The sequence below is a fragment of the Eubalaena glacialis genome, chromosome 1 (genome assembly GCF_028564815.1).
Source record: "Eubalaena glacialis isolate mEubGla1 chromosome 1, mEubGla1.1.hap2.+ XY, whole genome shotgun sequence".
NCBI lineage: Eukaryota > Metazoa > Chordata > Mammalia > Artiodactyla > Balaenidae > Eubalaena > Eubalaena glacialis.
Window position 1 is genome coordinate 184,565,832 of NC_083716.1, and position 17,815 is coordinate 184,583,646.

At 41.0% G+C, this 17,815-nt stretch overlaps 1 protein-coding gene across 1 annotated transcript in view; it reads right to left on the bottom strand.

The window, feature by feature from the left end:
• Positions 1 to 17,815, bottom strand: part of PDE11A (phosphodiesterase 11A) — a 437,737-nt gene that overhangs the window by 36,407 nt on the left and 383,515 nt on the right. Inside the window, exons 16-17 of the mRNA XM_061202501.1 lie at positions 14,708 to 14,785; positions 2,985 to 3,048 (exon numbers count right to left, since the gene is read on the bottom strand). Coding sequence (XP_061058484.1) covers positions 2,985 to 3,048; positions 14,708 to 14,785 — 142 coding nt within the window. The remainder of the gene's footprint in view (positions 1 to 2,984; positions 3,049 to 14,707; positions 14,786 to 17,815) is intronic.

The window sequence follows — 17,815 nt, forward strand, 5'->3', positions numbered from 1 at the left end:
TGTACAGTTCTCATGGAAATAAAGCAAACAATGTACCCAATGAATTTATAGCCTTAGGGGAAGAGACTGGAAAACAAACTTAATAGCATGTGATGGTTGCTGTTGACTGTAAGAAGTGAGCTCAGAAAAGGGTTGGCAGGTCTATAACCAGGAATGAAAGGGAACAGAGAAAGTCACAAATTCAGGATCTTGTAGGGATAGAATATGAAGCTGCTTCTTAATCCCAAACTGTGAAAATAAAAATTGAGATACACTTTGAATGACAAAGGCTGATCAAGACTCAGCCTTGCAACAAGAATCAAATTGAAGGTGTGGCCAGTAACACATAGTTAACAACTATGAATGAATTAGGTGGCACACACAACATCCTTTTAGTTAGACAAAATGGCCCAGAAAAATGATTTATCTACATGGTTTCCTCACTGGTGCCATATACTAGGCCCCAAATACTAGGAATTAACTGTTGAGAGAGGAAGAAAGATGTTATGTATGCTATATTTCCTTGTTCCTGAATATAAGGAAGCAAAGAAATACAGTAGATCTAAGAAGGTTGTATAGAATCTAACTGTGGATGTGGTTATTAGCAAATGGAAATGACTGGAATCAAAGACCTAAGAAGGTGACTAAATGTGCCAAAAAACCCCACAAGCCTTTGACTATTTAAAACTTAAAACAAACCTTGGGTCTTCAACCTTCTTTAGGGGGGAAGCAGGCTGAGAAAGCTGCTTGGCCTTTGAATCTAGCCAAGGAGGATAATGGAAAAGGAATAATTTCCTAGGGTGGATCTAAAGGCCATGGAAAATATTGAATTGGGCAGCATCTCCCTGAGAATCAGGGCCCACCACAGAGTAGAAGCCCCTCCCAGAGAATGCCCAGTGGGATTTTGGAACTGCTGTGGACCCCTAACTGCCAAATATTGCCATCTCTTCCCTTTCTAAATGGGATTGTCATAATGAGTATTTTGTGCAGTGGGTGTTATGTGCTGCATTTTGGGTATGTGTGGGTCTTTAGTTTAATCTTTACAGACCTGCTGTAGAGATTAGCACATATCACCCAGAGATCCTGGACTTCCAGCTTAATATCACGACTGATGGGATATTTGGGTCATCTCCCTTGGAGGTGGGGGAATGAGTATATTTTGCCTGGAGGAAGGAGAGTGAATCACATTTCTGGTGATTAGAAGGGCAAACTGTGGTAGTCATGTTTTCACCAACTATTTCTGGCTTTCTACTTTCTGGGCACATGGAAGGATGGGCACTTCCTGGCTGGGTGGGGTCATGTGACCAAGTTCTGGCCAATGAATTGCAGGGGGGGACAGCATTTAACTTCCAGTGTAAGACCCACCCGGGCCTCTGCTGGAATGATCCAGACAGTAGCTGCTCCCTCAGCCCCAGTCCAGGATGAGGACAGAGGCGCCAGCCAAGCCGAGGCACATGCCTCCAGGTGATGTGTTAGTTTAAAACACTGAGATTTTGAGCTTAGTGATAACATAGCCCATTCTGCCAACACACTTGCATCATTTAAAAATGCTGATTGGTGCCTCCTGTGCAAGAAAGCATAAAACACTAAGAATGAAGGCTTTGGAACCTCATCTGCTAGGATTTGAATTCCTCCCTCGCTCCACCACTTACCAGCTATATGCCTCAGGCTACGTATCCTTTCTAAGCCTCGTTTTTCCCATTGGTGAAATAAGAATAATCACTGTATTAGTTTCCTAGTGCTGTCATAAATTACCACAAATTTGGTGGCTTAAAGCAACAGAAATGTATTCTCTCAAAGTTCTGGAGGCCAGGAGTTCCATATCAGTTCACTGGACAGAAATCAAGGTGTTGGTAGGGCCATGCTCCCTCTGGAGGCTCTAGGGGAGAATCTGTACTTTGCCTCTTCCAGTTTCTGGTGGCTGCCAGCATCCTTCTGCCTGTGGCCACATCTCCAATCTCTGTCTTGTCTTCACACACCTTCTCCTCTTCTGAATGTGCCACCTCCCTGTGCCTCTCTCTTATAAGGACACTCGTGATTGAATTTAAGGCCTACCTGGGTAATCCAGGTAATGATGATGATAATGATAAAGATGGTCCCTTAACTTAATCACATCTGCAAAGACCCTTTTTCCTTCTAAGGAAAAACCATTTACAGGTTCCAGGGATTAGGACCTGATATCTTTGGGTTGCCATTATTCAGCCCACTACAGTCACAATACCCACCTCAGAGGATTTTTGAGGATTAAATGATATAATACTTATAAAGCAGTCATTTAACATTAGTTATTTAGTCAATAAATATTAGTTTTTTATTGTTATATGAATGTATCTTATTTTCCCTTAAATGTCGAGTCTCAGGGTACCAAGCTATCATTTTAGACCCCACAGCCCATCCAGTAGGTGCCTCATAAAACCAAAAGAGCTATTAACCAAATACTATCAAGGTAATCAAGGATCTTAAGTTGGGTAGTTATGGGATTAAAAACTATTCTAGCTCTAGAACTAACACTTTTGGGCAGTGAAACCAGATAGGTGGTAAAGGCATTACATTTGGGATACAAATTAAATTAGATACTGCACATTTTGGCCAAAGAGCCCTCTGATCTCTAAATAGACTTTAAAGAAAAAGAAAAATAGAAATTCCTTTTTATCCTTGTTTTTTTTTTTTTCTTCAGATGTGAAAAACTGGACCTTGTACTAAAACACGGTTACTTATTCAAGAACACTACGTATGAAACTCCTGCCTTAAGAAATGGTCAAGGTGTTATTTGGATTTAGTGCATTAAAAAAAATCTTACAGAGTCAGAAATATTATTTCTCAGTGGAAGCACGATAAAGAAAGGCTGGGCAATAAACCGTCGCCCTAAACCTCCTGCTATTTTTTACACCACGTTAATACTGATGCAAATTGACTCGGGTTTCAGTGCCTGGTAGACAGGGCTCTGGGAATACTGTCCCCCCAAGTCCCTCCTCGGCTGAGCCCTGCCATTAATCACCACTCGCCTGTCTGGAGATCTCCCACGGTTTGGTCACGGCTCCAAGGTCACAGGCTGTCATTAACATTGATCTGAAAAACAGAACCAAACAAAACAGCCTGAATAATCTTTTGTTGCATTCCTAAACAAACCCGTCCTAGATACATAAATAAATAAAATGGGACCATGGCCAGCTTACATCTTCTTTTCCTCAACAAGGGCAGCACTGTTTATAGACCCACGTTTAGCACCTCCATCATGCGGCTGCACTACTTCGGAAGACAAAGCTCGCACACACTCTTGGTGGCCCTTTTGTTTTGCCTGCGGCAGATCAAGGAAAGCCAAGCACTGCTTTCTCTATACCTGAACCAAGCAAGCTCTGCTTAAAATAATTTGTAATGGACGATGCTTTTTATTTTTAACTCTCAGCAAGGGAATCAGTACATAATACTCTATACATAGCTCATAAACCTGTTTACCAATGTATCACTGATTGATGGGGACGGAAGAAAACCCACACCAAAAAGGCGAACCACACGCCCCGTTAGGGGCTCCTGAATTTTCTTTCTTTTTTTTTTTTTTTTAAATTTTTATTGGAGTACAGTTGCTTTACAATGTTGTGTTAGCTTCTACTGCACAGCAAAATGAATCAGCCATACATATACGTATATCCCCTCCCACTTAGGACACCACAGTGCATTAAGTAGAGTTCCCTGTGCTATACAGTATGGTCCCATCAGTTGTCTATTTTATACATAGTATCAATAGTGTATATGTGTCTCCTGCATTTAAGATTTACGGGGGAGAACCACACAGTTTGACTCCAGTTTACTACCCGGCTACAACCATGTTTTATAAGCATTACGAAGAAGAAACATATTCAGCTACAGCTTTCATTAATTTGAGCCCATAAGAAAGCACAGGAAATATCTGAATCAGATTTTTGAGGGGCAGATTTCTATTGGTTTAGAAATCTAGAATCCGCATTGAAACCTGGATATAAAAAACAGGGGGAACAATTCAAACTGTAGATAGCTCTTGTGCTTCTAATTGGATGTGGTGAGAAGGGAAAAATCAGGCACACTCTTTGTCCAAAATCTGCTTTCTTTTACTAAAACCAGCAGCGCGTGATGAAAACTAACGAAGGATCTGAGCTGTGAAGCCACATCTTGGCTAACTCCTTTTGGAAGAAAGGGGTGTGTTGTCGCAGGTCAGAGGGCTGCCCTGTGTCAGGTGTTAACATTTCATACCCTGCTGGATTCTACTGCCTTGGAAACATGTCTGCTTCCCAGATGGCAGAGCATGCCTGGATGGCGGTAGGGTTTGTGTAACTTCTCCAGGAAACCCCTCCAGGGAACAAGGCAGACCAGCAGATAACAATAGGTCATTCAAAGCCCTCTAGGAATCAGGCAGCATCTAATTTCAAACACTCCTGTGCTAAGCCCTGTGCAAAGAGACACATCAGTCTATTCTTCGCGCTTCATCTTTTGTGACAAGCAGTTCTACAGTGCGTACATGTGCCTGCCTCTGTACTAAGTGCTTTACCAACTACCTACTAACTAACTACTAACTAAGTGACTCCTCATCATAAGATGCTGTTATTTCTATTTTACAGAGAGGTCAATGGCAGCATGGAGAGATTAAGTAACTTTCCCAAAGTGCGTAAAGGATTCAGGATTCTGTGCTTATCGCAAAGCTGCCAGAGCCCCTCTTGCTAAACTTCAGTGCTTCTCATTTTAGGTTCTGCTGGTACCAGAGAGGGACAAGACTGTAGGTAATGCATTAGACTTTGTAGTCTCTCTCCCGGACAGGAAATAATCTCTGTGAGGTTGCCTACTTGTACCATAGTTGGATAATTACTTAAGTTCCATCTGCTTGATAATTTGAAACTTCTCAAATTCATATCAACATTAATCAGTCAATCAACAAGTTTATTGAGTATCTGCTAGGTGCTCTGATGATGAGAATTCTAATAGCTACCATTTATTGAACAGGCATTAGAGGGTGATTTACATAGTCGCTATATGAGGTAGGGATACTATTATTATCTCCATTTTACAAAGCAAATAGTGCTTTGTATTCCTGGATCAGAGAGGTTGGGGTACCTTGCCCGAGGTTACACTGCTAGGAGCTATTGAAGCTAGGATTGGGATCCATACAGTCTGACAGAAGAGTCTCTACCTTCAATGAATACTCTGCACTGGAGCAGAAATTCTGTACAGAGAAGGAAGACTGAAAAAGGCTGGGAGGGAGGACGGTGGAGTGTCTGAAACCTTTATCCAATTGGCATGGGGAGTCAGTGAAGGTTGGGGACTCAGGAGGAACCTGGCCAGAGCTTCAAGGAGAGAACTTTAGGTAGTAGATGTGGAAATAGTTTAAAGAAGTAGAGAATGGAAGCAGAGAAACAGTAGGAAAGCATAAATTGATAAGGGCATAAAACAAAGAGGGGAGAGGGGAAAGAAAGTCAAGGATAGGGCTGGGAGCTTGCACAGGAAGAACGAACAGAAGGAGGAGAATGGGCAGTTTTACCTTATTTTTTAGATCAAGCCTCTGTACTTGAAAGGCCTTCTCTAAAATATGAGAGCAGGGAGGGAGTTTGTAGCAACTGTTTGAGTCTTGAGGTCCGCATAACTCTAGTGCATTTTAGAGTTAGGGGGTGCAATCTGCTTAGTGCGGTTGCAGGAATGAATGGTCAGGAATGTCCTCTGTGGGGTGGGAAGAGGACAGTGTGTTCCTAGGGTATCTGAGACTCACAGCAGCTCCTTGTTATCATGCCTCTCCTCCTCTAGGCGCCAAAATTATTTGAATAATTATCTTGTGATAATCATCATTTTCTTGTTTTTCTCTAGTTTTAAAAGCATTAACAACTCAAAAGGAATACACTGTAATTTAAAAGATATATCCAAATTCAGTAAAAGATTACATGTATGAACTGAATTTTATGCCTACCACACAAAAAGATTACACCTCGCAGTCTGCACTCTGTTTCACTGTTTTAAATTTTAAACACAAATACAGACCCCAAATGTTCAACATAAAATGACAGAACGGAAGTAACTCAAGTTCTGTTTCTTTATCTTTAACATCACCGAGCTATCATTGTTTATTCTGAATATACTGTTTAAAAGCAGAAAGGTGATGTTCTCAGAGGCTGGAGACACAAACTGCATCTGGAGTGAGTGCAGAAAGTTCCGAACCGTTAGCAACTTACTCTTGAAAATGTGTCCCGAGTCCACCTGTGCCAGGGGCTGACGGAATAACTGGGCGTTCTTGGAATTAACTTACATGTACGATACATGCACAATGAAAGGATAAGTAATAATGTGCTAATTTGAAGCTTTCATAGCAATTATTTTGATACTCAACAGTAATCTCAGCCGTTGTTTAGAATTTATTCCAACAAAAGATTTTTCTCTGGGAGGAGTGTCTCATTGTTGACATTGTTTAGATTGCAGGCACATGGTGATGATAAAAAGCAGACCAACTTTTAGCTGGTTTTATTACTATTTCAAAATTCTCTAAGACAGCGCTCCCCCCGAGCCCCGCCAGCTGCCCGCAACGTGCACATGGTCAGAGTCCAGCTGTGAAATTGCCGGGGGGGGGTGGGGAGGGCAGAGCTGGGGGGAGGGGAGGGTTTCTGAAGCATCTCACCTCTGCTTTATGTACTGTGCTTCTAAATAAGATTTTCTTACATATGGGGTTCCCTGCCAAAAAATTTGAAAACCTCTGTGGGAAAACACTCAGGTGGAGACATGGGACGAGTGCTGGCATTTTACGAGTTGTGCTCAGGAGAGAGGCCAGACCCAAGAAACCCGGTGGGACCATTTGTGAGGATGCTGAGGAACAAGAGAAGAATTCCTTGAGGGACGATTACATTTAGGGGGCAGTGGGGAGGAGGAAGGACTAGAGAAACACAAATAGGAGAAGAAAAAAGTCAGAAGGAAGTAGAAAATACAGAAGAGCATGGGCTTTGTGGAAGCCAAGGCAGGGAAGAGTTTTAAGAAAGGAAAGGCCAATGCAGTGAGGGCTGCGAAGAGATGGAGGAAGCTGCAGAGAACAAAGGCTGTAGGATCTGATCCTTAGGAGGTGACCGGTGACTTTCAAAACGCACAGAAATTACATTTCAGCAACTAAACTCCTCAGTGGAGGAATTCACTCTAAATACTAAATACTCTGTGGTAACTTCATACTTTGGAATACTATGCAACAATCAAAGATGATACTGGTATGGACATGGAAAGAACTCCAAGGCATACAGCTGAGTGAACAAGTGAGTTCAGATTGACATGTAAATATATAATTTATGTTAAAACAAACAAACAAACAAACAAATCTACACTAAATAGCATGTTTCCATGGGTACACATGTATGGAAATGCTCTGACAGTAGTCTGAAAAGAAACAAGGAATTGCTAACAGAGCAAAGCTATGCACAGTATGGGAATTGGGAATGATGCTCAAAGAACTGGGGGGTTATCTGTAATGTTTTACTTTGTTTCAGAAAAATATATTCCTATCGTTACTTGTGGAATTAAAAATGATTTAAAAAGAAAGAAATTGCCTTGTAAGAGGTTAGAAGGAGTGTGAGTGAAGTGTGGAATTGAAGGAGAGAAGAAAACTACGATTGGACTTTAAGAAGGAGGCAGATTTTAGGGATTTTTTTTTTTTTTTTTTACCGAGGAGATGGAAGTGTATTTTTTAGGCTTAGAAAGGTCATGCTGGGCGGAAAAAAAAGTCAGATTTTGAAAATGCAAGCCAAAGGAGTATAATTGACACAGCAAGGTCGGGGTCGGGGTGGGGCGGGGAGGTGGAGGGACTGGAATAGGACACGAGCAGAGATGCTAGTGTTGAAGACAAGAAGGGTCGGAGAGCACCAGAATCACAACTGGCTGCTGGACAATCTTTGACAGGAAGACACTGGACTTCACCAAGGAGGATACCCCACGTCCAAGGACAGAGGAGAAGCCACAGTGAGACGGTAGGAGGGGCGCAATCAGAGTAAAATCAAATCCCATAACTGCTGGGTGGGTGACTCACAGACTGGCGAGCACTTATACCACAGAAGTCCACCCACTGGAGTGAACATTCTGAGCCCCACGTCAGGCTTCCCAACCTGGGGGTCTGGCAACGGGAGGAGGAATTCATAGAGAATCAGACTTTGAAGCCTAGTGGGAATTGATTGCAGGACTTCGACAGGACTGGGGGGAACAGAGACCCCACTCTTGGAGGGTGCACACAAAATAGTTTGTGCATCGGGACCCAGGGGAAGGAGCAGTGACCCTGGGGGAGACTGAACCAGACATAACTGCTGGTGTTGGGGGGTCTCCTGCAGAGGCGGGGGCTGGCTCTGTTTCACCGTGGGGACAAGGACACTGGCAGCGGAGGTTCTGGGAAGTACTCCTTGGCGTGAGCCCTCCCAGAGTCTGCCATTAGCCCCACCAAAGAGCCCAAGGAGGCTCCAGTGTTGGGTTGCCTCAGGCAAAACAACCAACAGGGAGGGAACCCAGCCCCACCCAGCAACAGTCAAGTGGATTAAAGTTTTACGGAGCTCTGACCCCCACAGCAACAGTCAGCTCTACCCACCTCCAGAGCCTCCCATCAAGCCTCTTAGATAGCCTCAACCACCAGAGGGCAGACAGCAGAAGCAAGAAGAACTACAGTCCTGCAGCCTGTGGAACAGAAACCACATTTACAGAAAGATAGACAAGATGAAAAGGCAGAGGGCTATATACCAGATGAAGGAACAAGAAAAAACTCCAGAAAAACAACTAAATGAAGTGGAGATAGGCAACCTTCCAGAAAAAGAATTCAGAATAATGATAGTGAAGATGATCCAGGACCTTGGAATAAGAATGGAGGCAAAGATTGAGAAGATGCAAGAAATGATTAACAAAGACCTAGAAGAATTAAAGAACAAACAAACAGAGATGACCAATACAATAACTGAAATGAAAACTACACTAGAAGGAATCAATAGTAGAATAACTGAGGCAGAAGAACGGATAAGTGACCTGGAAGACAGAATGGTGGAATTCACTGCTGCGGAACAGACTAAAGAAAAAAGAATGAAAAGAAATGAAGACAGCCTAAGAGACCTCTGGGACAACATTAAACGCAACAACATTCGCATAATAGGGGTCCCAGAAGGAGAAGAGAGAGATAAAGGGCCAGAGAAAATATTTGAAGAGATTATAGTCGAAAACTTCCCTAACATGGGAAAGGAAATAGCCACCCAAGTCCAGAAAGCGCAGAGAGTCCCATACAGGATAAACCCAAGGAGAAGCACGCCGAGACACATAGTAATCAAAGTGGCAAAAATTAAAGACAAAGAAAAATTATTGAAAGCAGCAAGGGAAAAACGACAAATAACATACAAGGGAACTCCCATAAGGTTAACAGCTGATTTCTCAGCAGAAACTCTACAAGCCAGAAGGGAGTGGCATGATATACTTAAAGTGATGAAAGGGAAGAACCTACAACCAAGATTACTCTACCCGGCAAGGATCTCATTTAGATTTGATGGAGAAATCAAAAGCTTTACAGACAAGCAAAAGCTAAGAGAATTCAGCACCACCAAACCAGCTCTACAACAAATGTTAAAGGAACTTCTCTAAGTGGGAAACACAAGAGAAGAAAAGGACCTACAAAAACAAACCCAAAACGATTAAGAAAATGGTCATAGGAACATACATATCGATAATTACCTTAAATGTGAATGGATTAAATGCTCCAGCCAAAAGACACAGGCTTGCTGAATGGATACAAAAACAAGACCCATATATATGTTGTCTACAAGAGACCCACTTTAGACCTAGGGACACATACAGACTGAAAGTGAGGGGATGGAAAAAGATATTCCATGCAAATGGAAATCAAAAGAAAGCTGGAGTAGCTATACTCGTATCAGATAAAATAGACTTTAAAATAAAGAATGTTACAAGAGACAAGGAAGGACACTACATAATGATCAAGGGATCAATCCAAGAAGAAGATATAACAATTATAAATATATATGCACCCAACATAGGAGCACCTCATTACATAAGGCAACTGCTAACAGCTATAAAAGAGGAAATTGACAGTAACACAATCATAGTGGGGGACTTTAACACCTCACTTACACCAATGGACAGATCATCCAAAATGAAAATAAATAAGGAAACAGAAGCTTTAAATGACACAATAGACCAGATAGATTTAATTGATATTTATAGGACATTCCATCCAAAAACAGCAGATTACACTTTCTTCTCAAGTGCGCACGGAACATTCTCCAGGATAGATCACATCTCGGGTCACAAATCAAGCCTCAGTAAATTTAAGAAAATTGAAATCATATCAAGCATCTTTTCTGACCACAATGCTATGAGATTAGAAATCAATTACAGGGGAAAAAACGTAAAAAACACAAACATATGGAGGCTAAACAATACGTTACTAAATAACCAAGAGGTCACTGAAGAAATCAAAGAGGAAATCAAAAAATACCTAGAGACAAATGACAGTGAAAACACGACGATCCAAAAACTATGGGATGCAGCAAAAGCAGTTCTAAGAGGGAAGTTTATAGCTATACAAGCCTACCTAAAGAAACAAGAAAAATCTCAAGTAAACAATCTAACCTTACACCTAAAGAAACTAGAGAAAGAAGAACAAACAAAACCCAAAGTTAGCAGAAGGAAAGAAATCATAAAGATCAGAGCGGAAATAAATGAAATAGAAACAAAGAAAACAATAGCAAAGATCAATAAAACTAAAAGCTGGTTCTTTGAGAAGATAAACAAAATTGATAAGCCATTAGCCAGACTCATCAAGAAAAAGAGGGAGAGGACTCAAATCAATAAAATCAGAAATGAAAAAGGAGAAGTTACAACAGACACCGCAGAAATACAAAGCATCCTAAGAGACTACTACAAGCAACTTTATGCCAATAAAATGGACAACCTGGAAGAAATGGACAAATTCTTAGAAAGGTATAACCTTCCAAGACTGAACCAGGAAGAAGCAGAAAATATGAACAGACCAATCACAAGTAATGAAATTGAAACTGTGATTAAAAATCTTCCAACAAACAAAAGTCCAGGACCAGATGGCTTCACAGGTGAATTCTATCAAACATTTAGAGAAGAGCTAACACCTATCCTTCTCAAACTCTTCCAAAAAATTGCAGAGGAAGGAACACTCCCAAACTCATTCTATGAGGCCACCATCACCCTGATACCAAAACCAGACAAAGACACTACAAAAAAATAAAATTACAGACCAATATCACTGATGAATATAGATGCAAAAATCCTCAACAAAATACTAGCAAACAGAATCCAACAACACATTAAAAGGATCATACACCACGATCAAGTGGGATTTATCCCAGGGATGCAAGGATTCTTCAATATATGCAAATCAATCAATGTGATACACCATATTAACAAATTGAAGAATAAAAACCATATGATCATCTCAATAGATGCAGAAAAAGCTTTTGACAAAATTCAACACCCATTTATGATAAAAACTCTCCAGAAAGTGGGCATAGAGGGAACCTACCTCAACATAATAAAGGCCATATATGACAAACACACAGCAAACATCATTCTCAACGGTGAAAAACTGAAAGCATTTACTCTAAGATCAGGAACGAGACAAGGATGTCCACTCTCACCACTATTATTCAACATAGTTTTGGAAGTCCTAGCCACGGCAATCAGAGAAGAAAAAGAAATAAAAGGAATACAAATTGGAAAAGAAGAAGTAAAACTGTCACTGTTTGCAGATGACATGATACTATACATAGAGAATCCTAAAACTGCCACCAGAAAACTGCTAGAGCTAATTAATGAATATGGTAAAGTTGCAGGATACAAAATTAATGCACAGAAATCTCTTGCATTCCTATACACTAATGATGAAAATCTGAAAGAAAAATTAAGGAAACACTCCCATTTACCATTGAAACAAAAAGAATAAAATACCTAGGAATAAACCTACCTAGGGAGACAAAAGACCTGTATGCAGAAAACTATTAAGACACTGATGAAAGAAATTAAAGATGATACCAACAGATGGAGAGATATACCATGTTCTTGGCTTGGAAGAATCAACATTGTGAAAATGACTATACTACCCAAAGCAATCTACAGATTCAATGCAATCCCTATCAAATTACCAATGGCATTTTTTACGGAATTAGAACAAAAAATCTTAAAATTTGTATGGAGACACAAAAGACCCCGAAAAGCCAAAGCAATCTTGAGGGAAAAAAACGGAGCTGGAGGAATCAGACTCCCTGACTTCAGACTATACTACAAAGCTACAGTAATCAAGACAATATGGTACTGGCACAAAAACAGAAATATAGATCAATGGATTAAGATAGAAAGCCCAGAGATAAACCCACGCACCTATGGTCAACTAATCTATGACAAAGGAGGCAAAGATATACAATGGAGAAAAGACAGTCTCTTCAATAAGTGGTGCTGGGAAAACTGGACAGCTACATGTAAAAGAATGAAATTAGAATACTCCCTAACACCATACACAAAAATAAACTCAAAATGGATTAGAGACCTAAATGTAAGACTGGACACTATAAAACTCTTAGAGGAAAACATAGGAAGAACACTCTTTGACATAAATCACAGCAAGATCTTTTTTGATCCACCTCCTAGAGTAATGGAAATAAAAACAAAAATAAACAAATGGGACCTAATGAAACTTCAAAGCTTTTGCACAGCAAAGGAAACCATAAACAAGACGAAAAGACAACCCTCAGAATGGGAGAAAATATTTGCAAACGAATCAACGGACAAAGGATTAATCTCCAAAATATATAAACAGCTCATGCAGCTCAATATTAAAGAAACAAACAACCCAATCCAAATATGGGCAGAAGACCTAAATAGACATTTCTCCAAAGAAGACATACAGACGGCCACGAAGCACATGAAAAGCTGCTCAACATCACTAATCATTAGAGAAATGCAAATCAAAACTACAATGAGGTATCACCTCACACCAGTTAGAATGGGCATCATCAGAAAATCTACAAACAACAAATGCTGGAGAGGGTGTGGAGAAAAGGGAACCCTCTTGCACTGTTGGTGGGAATGTAAATTGATACAGCCACTATGGAGAACAATATGGAGTTTCCTTAAAAAACTAAAAATAGAATTACCATATGAGCCAGCAATCCCACTACTGGGCATATACCCAGAGAAAACCGTAATTCAAAAAGACACATGCACCCGAATGTTCACTGCAGCACTATTTACAATAGCCAGGTCATGGAAGCAACCTAAATGCCCATCAACAGACGAATGGATAAAGAAGTTGTGGTACATATATACAATGGAATATTACTCCGCCATAAAAAGGAACGAAATTGAGTCATTTGTTGAGACGTGGATGGATCTAGAGACTGTCATACAGAGTGAAGTAAGTCAGAAAGAGAAAAACAAATATCGTATATTAACGCACGTACGTGGAACCTAGAAAACTGGTACAGATGAGCCGGTTTGCAGGGCAGAAGTTGAGACACAGACGTAGAGAACAGACATATGGACACCAAGGGGGGAAAACTGCGGTGGGGTGGGGATGGTGGTGTGCTGAATTGGGCGATTGGGATTGACATGTATACACTTATGTGTATAAAATTGATGACTAATAAGAACCTGCAGTATAAACAAACAAACAAAACAACTAATACTAAACTTTCATTGGGTTAAAAAAAAAAAAAAAAAAAAAAAAGACAGGAAGGGTCCTTCCCACCGTCACCCATCACCAGCCCCCCGCTCCAGCCACCCCACCGGAGAGGATGCAGAAAAGGTCTGTAAAGATAACAGAGATCTTGATTTGTAAGACAAGCACAGTTGTCTTTAATTCCTCAAAAAAAAAAAAAGATAACACAGAGAAATAGTAATGCAGAGAGGGGAGAAGTAGAGCGCCCTTGGTGAGAGAGTGAGAAGAGGGAAGCGGCAGGCAGGGGTCTGTGTTCTCAGACGGAGGCGGAGGTCTTGCATGTGCATGTGGGCCAGGGCTGGGGCAGGGATCCCACTGGGGGTGATGCCAGTGGTCGCCTGGCTGTGGAGCAGACACACTGAGCCCACAAGTCCAGAAAGCTCACAAGCTTTCCCAGAAATGTTTAATAGCTCTGGAACAGGACTAAGACACCAGAAAGTCTGGGGATGGGTGAGATGGGGACAGTGGAAGGACAGGGTATGAGAGAAAGAGGAATAGTGCCTATCCAGCTGGCGTGTCTGCGATCAGGTGGTTAAAATGTTCCACATAAAAATGATGGTTTGCTGTCTTTTCTAAACAACTGGGAAGAAGTCCTGTGAAAAGTCTAGAACAGATTCCTTATTTCCAGCACCAAAATCTTTTGATTGGTTTTCTATCTACAATGTCTATTGTCTCTAAAAAACCCCCCAAACTTAACTCTCACTTTCCTTTGTTCTGTGTAACTGTTTCCATAGGTTCAAAAATCCCCTCTCCCCTGCAATTTGCATGCCTGCTGAAACGGGAACAATTCAAACATCATTTTCTAATTTTGAAGGCAAATTTATGGAGAGGAGGCAAAATAAAATAAATTAGAAAACGAAAAGACACATTCTCTAATTATTCAACTAATTTCTGAACGTTTTGAATGTAAGCTTTGTTACTTTAAAAACTATTTGTGTGCTTTTAGCACTGTCAGAAAAGCATGGCTAAATCATCAAATAATGAAGAAACACATAAACAAGAGCTGTTTCTTACCGAAATATATCACGATGGTTTTTGATGTTCCAATCATATTCTCCTTTACTGACAAGTTCGAAGAATTCAGTTCTCCTCCTGCATGAAATCAAATGAAAAAAGAAAAAAAAAACCCTGGAATGAAATTTCTCAGTCTGTGCGGTGACATAAACACATTTATGGGAAAATATAAGACCACCTCAACCAAGTAACTTAATATTTGAAATCATGAGGCTAAAGTGCTATCAAAATAAATCACTTTAAAAAAAAAATGTTGAGGCTTCAAGAAAAAGCCACAATCATTTCTGAATGTATTTACAACGGAGGAGATTATCGAGCCATAAAACAGAAAACAGTGTGGTCCCGCATTTGGGATTACTTGATGTGAAGCCCTGTGACTCTTACTGAAAGTCAGAGAAGGGAGGCAAGGACACATAAAAAGCGGGAACAGTTCCAGAATGTTCTTTTATCATTCAACTTAGAACTGACCCGTATGATGATCCAAGATAAGATAAACTCCGTGGTAGTAAATTCAGGACAAATACTTTTGTAGAAGTTAGAAGATAACTATTTCACCATTTCAGTGCTTAAACACATAGGCTATGGAGTCAGAAATAACTATGTTTAGATAATGGTTCAGTCACTTCCTTGCTGTGCAACTTCAGAAAGTCACTTAAACCCTCTGAGCCTCAATTTCCTAAGCTCTAACTTGGGGGTCCTATTTGCTGACTCAGAGTTATTGTGAGGATTAAATGAGACGACATGCAATGCATTTAGCATGTGTCTACACATTTTAAGTGCTGGATACACACGCATGTGGAAACACATTTGGAGACGTATAGATATGGAAAAGGCAAGAAGGGAATCTTCTCGAGTTGTGAATATAGGGTGACATTCCTATTTTCAAAATCTTTCTTTAGTCTAGTTATATGATTTTCATATTTATAGTGAGAAAGGAAAAAAAAAAAGACATCACCATTTTGATTCTTTAAGAATCATTTCCCAAGGTTTCACTCTCTTGGCACTTCCTAATGAGAGGCCGTTTAAAGGATTCTGGCACGCTGTTTCCCAAAGTGCATTCCACGAAATGCCGGTCTTAGGAGGTGCTGCATGAAAAGGAGTGCTCTGGCCGAGTGGGTCTGAGAAATGCTGCCTGTGATATACCTCTCTAGAGACTCACCACCGCATTAGCCTTTTGAAGGCTCTGCGAAATACTGAGAAAAGCCTACTCACCCTGACTTAACCACAGAATCCCATAGCACTGATGTTTTAAGGAATACACTTTACAAAATAGTACCATGCCATTTACGGTGGAAATCAGAGTAGGATCTTAAACACTTATGCTGACCCATTGTAATCTGGGGGGACAAAGGACAAGATGCTGAGTGCTATTGGCTTCCCTGTTTCTTGTCTGGAGTCCCCATCACCAGCTGGCCAACAGTATGGACTTCTTGCCACCTGGTCAGATGGACAACTCAATTCACCTGAAAGGGGGCAGGTCAGGAAGACAAACAGGTGACTCATTTCCTTATTTGAGACAAAAAGGCAGGTCCTGGATTTCCTTCTTCAAGTGGGTACAGGTCAAGGCCACACCACGGATGAGATAACCTCCCCAACAACATCACTGCACTCAGCAGGGATGGCCCTGCACAGTCACATGAAAGGGCCCAGCAGCACCCCTCCCCTTCGGGTGTGCAGGTGTGGGCATATCTTTTCTTCGTATACCTTTACCACCTTTTTCACTTGCCCACTCCCTTCTTTTTGACCATGGTCATGCCTTTTTCACGTCACCACCACTGACTGTGAACTGCAATAGAAAAAGGTGGTGGAATGGAAAGAGCCCAGGTCTGGACTCACACAGACCTGGGCTTGATGCTGACTGTCACTCACTAGCTGTATGGTCCTGGGCAAGTGGTTCCACATTGCTGAGCCTCAGTTTCCAGCTTTGTGGTGAGAATTTGCAATGAGGTGCATCAAGTGTTTGGTACTCGTAGATACTCAATACCTGATAGCCATGGTTGATGTGTAAATAATATTAACAGTATTACTGCCAACAGTGATACACACTGGACTAATTGGACTTTATGGAGATTGAAGAGGTCATCTACTTCTTTCTTCTCCCTGAATGGAAATTCTTCTTCTTTTGAATAATTGTGGAGCAGAAAGTTTGGTACAACAGATATTTATTGAACACCTACTCTGTGCCAACTCTTTACTAGGCTTTATGGACACAAGACAATTTGTAAACATCTCTGAGTTTACTAGGGGCGATCAACAAATGCAGGTAATCCCCCTTCAAAGGTGATGCTAATGATAATACTAATGATACTGGGACTAGAGTGAGGTTAGAGAGATACTTGCCTTGGGTACAAAATTCAAGTGGGTGCCCCAAACTCAGTAATCAAGACAAATAATATCTTAATGCAATGTTTTAAAAAATCAGCATAAATACAAAAAAACCCCATGATGAATAAAATATCAAAATTTTAAATAAAGACAGGATCTGACACTGCACTCTTCATGACCCACCTCACTTGCCTCCCCCTACTCCTCGCCCTGAGGAGGCTAATATTTATTGGGCCCTTACTATGTTCTAGGCAGACTTCCTGGGTTCTGTCACTTATTAACCACATGACTGACCTTGGATAGGTTATTGAACTTTGCTGGGCTTCAGTTTTCTTGTCAGAGAAGAGTAATAGCAATAGGATCTATCTTGTTAGGGTTGGTGGGAGGATTCAATGAGATGATTTATGTAACACACTTAGCAGAATGCCTGGCACACAGTAGGTGCTCAGTAAAGATTAGCTACTGTTATTAAGCTCAGAAGGGTTGAGTGAACTGGCCCCAGGTGCTGAGTGGCAGAGCTGGGATACGAACACAAGCTGTTGGAATAATGGCTGCCCCAAGCAGCTAAGATGTGCTCAGGGTGTCCTGGGAGCACAGAGGAAGGCACTTGGCTTAGATAGGAGAGTCATGGAAGATCATGGAAGGCCTTCTGAAAGAGCTTGTCAGTCATCATCTCTGTCATCATAAGCACCTAGGTGTCTTTTCAATCCTATGAGTTATTCTAAGAAATCACTAGAAGGCAAGCTCCATGAGGACAATGGCCTGGCCCATTTTTGTTCACCC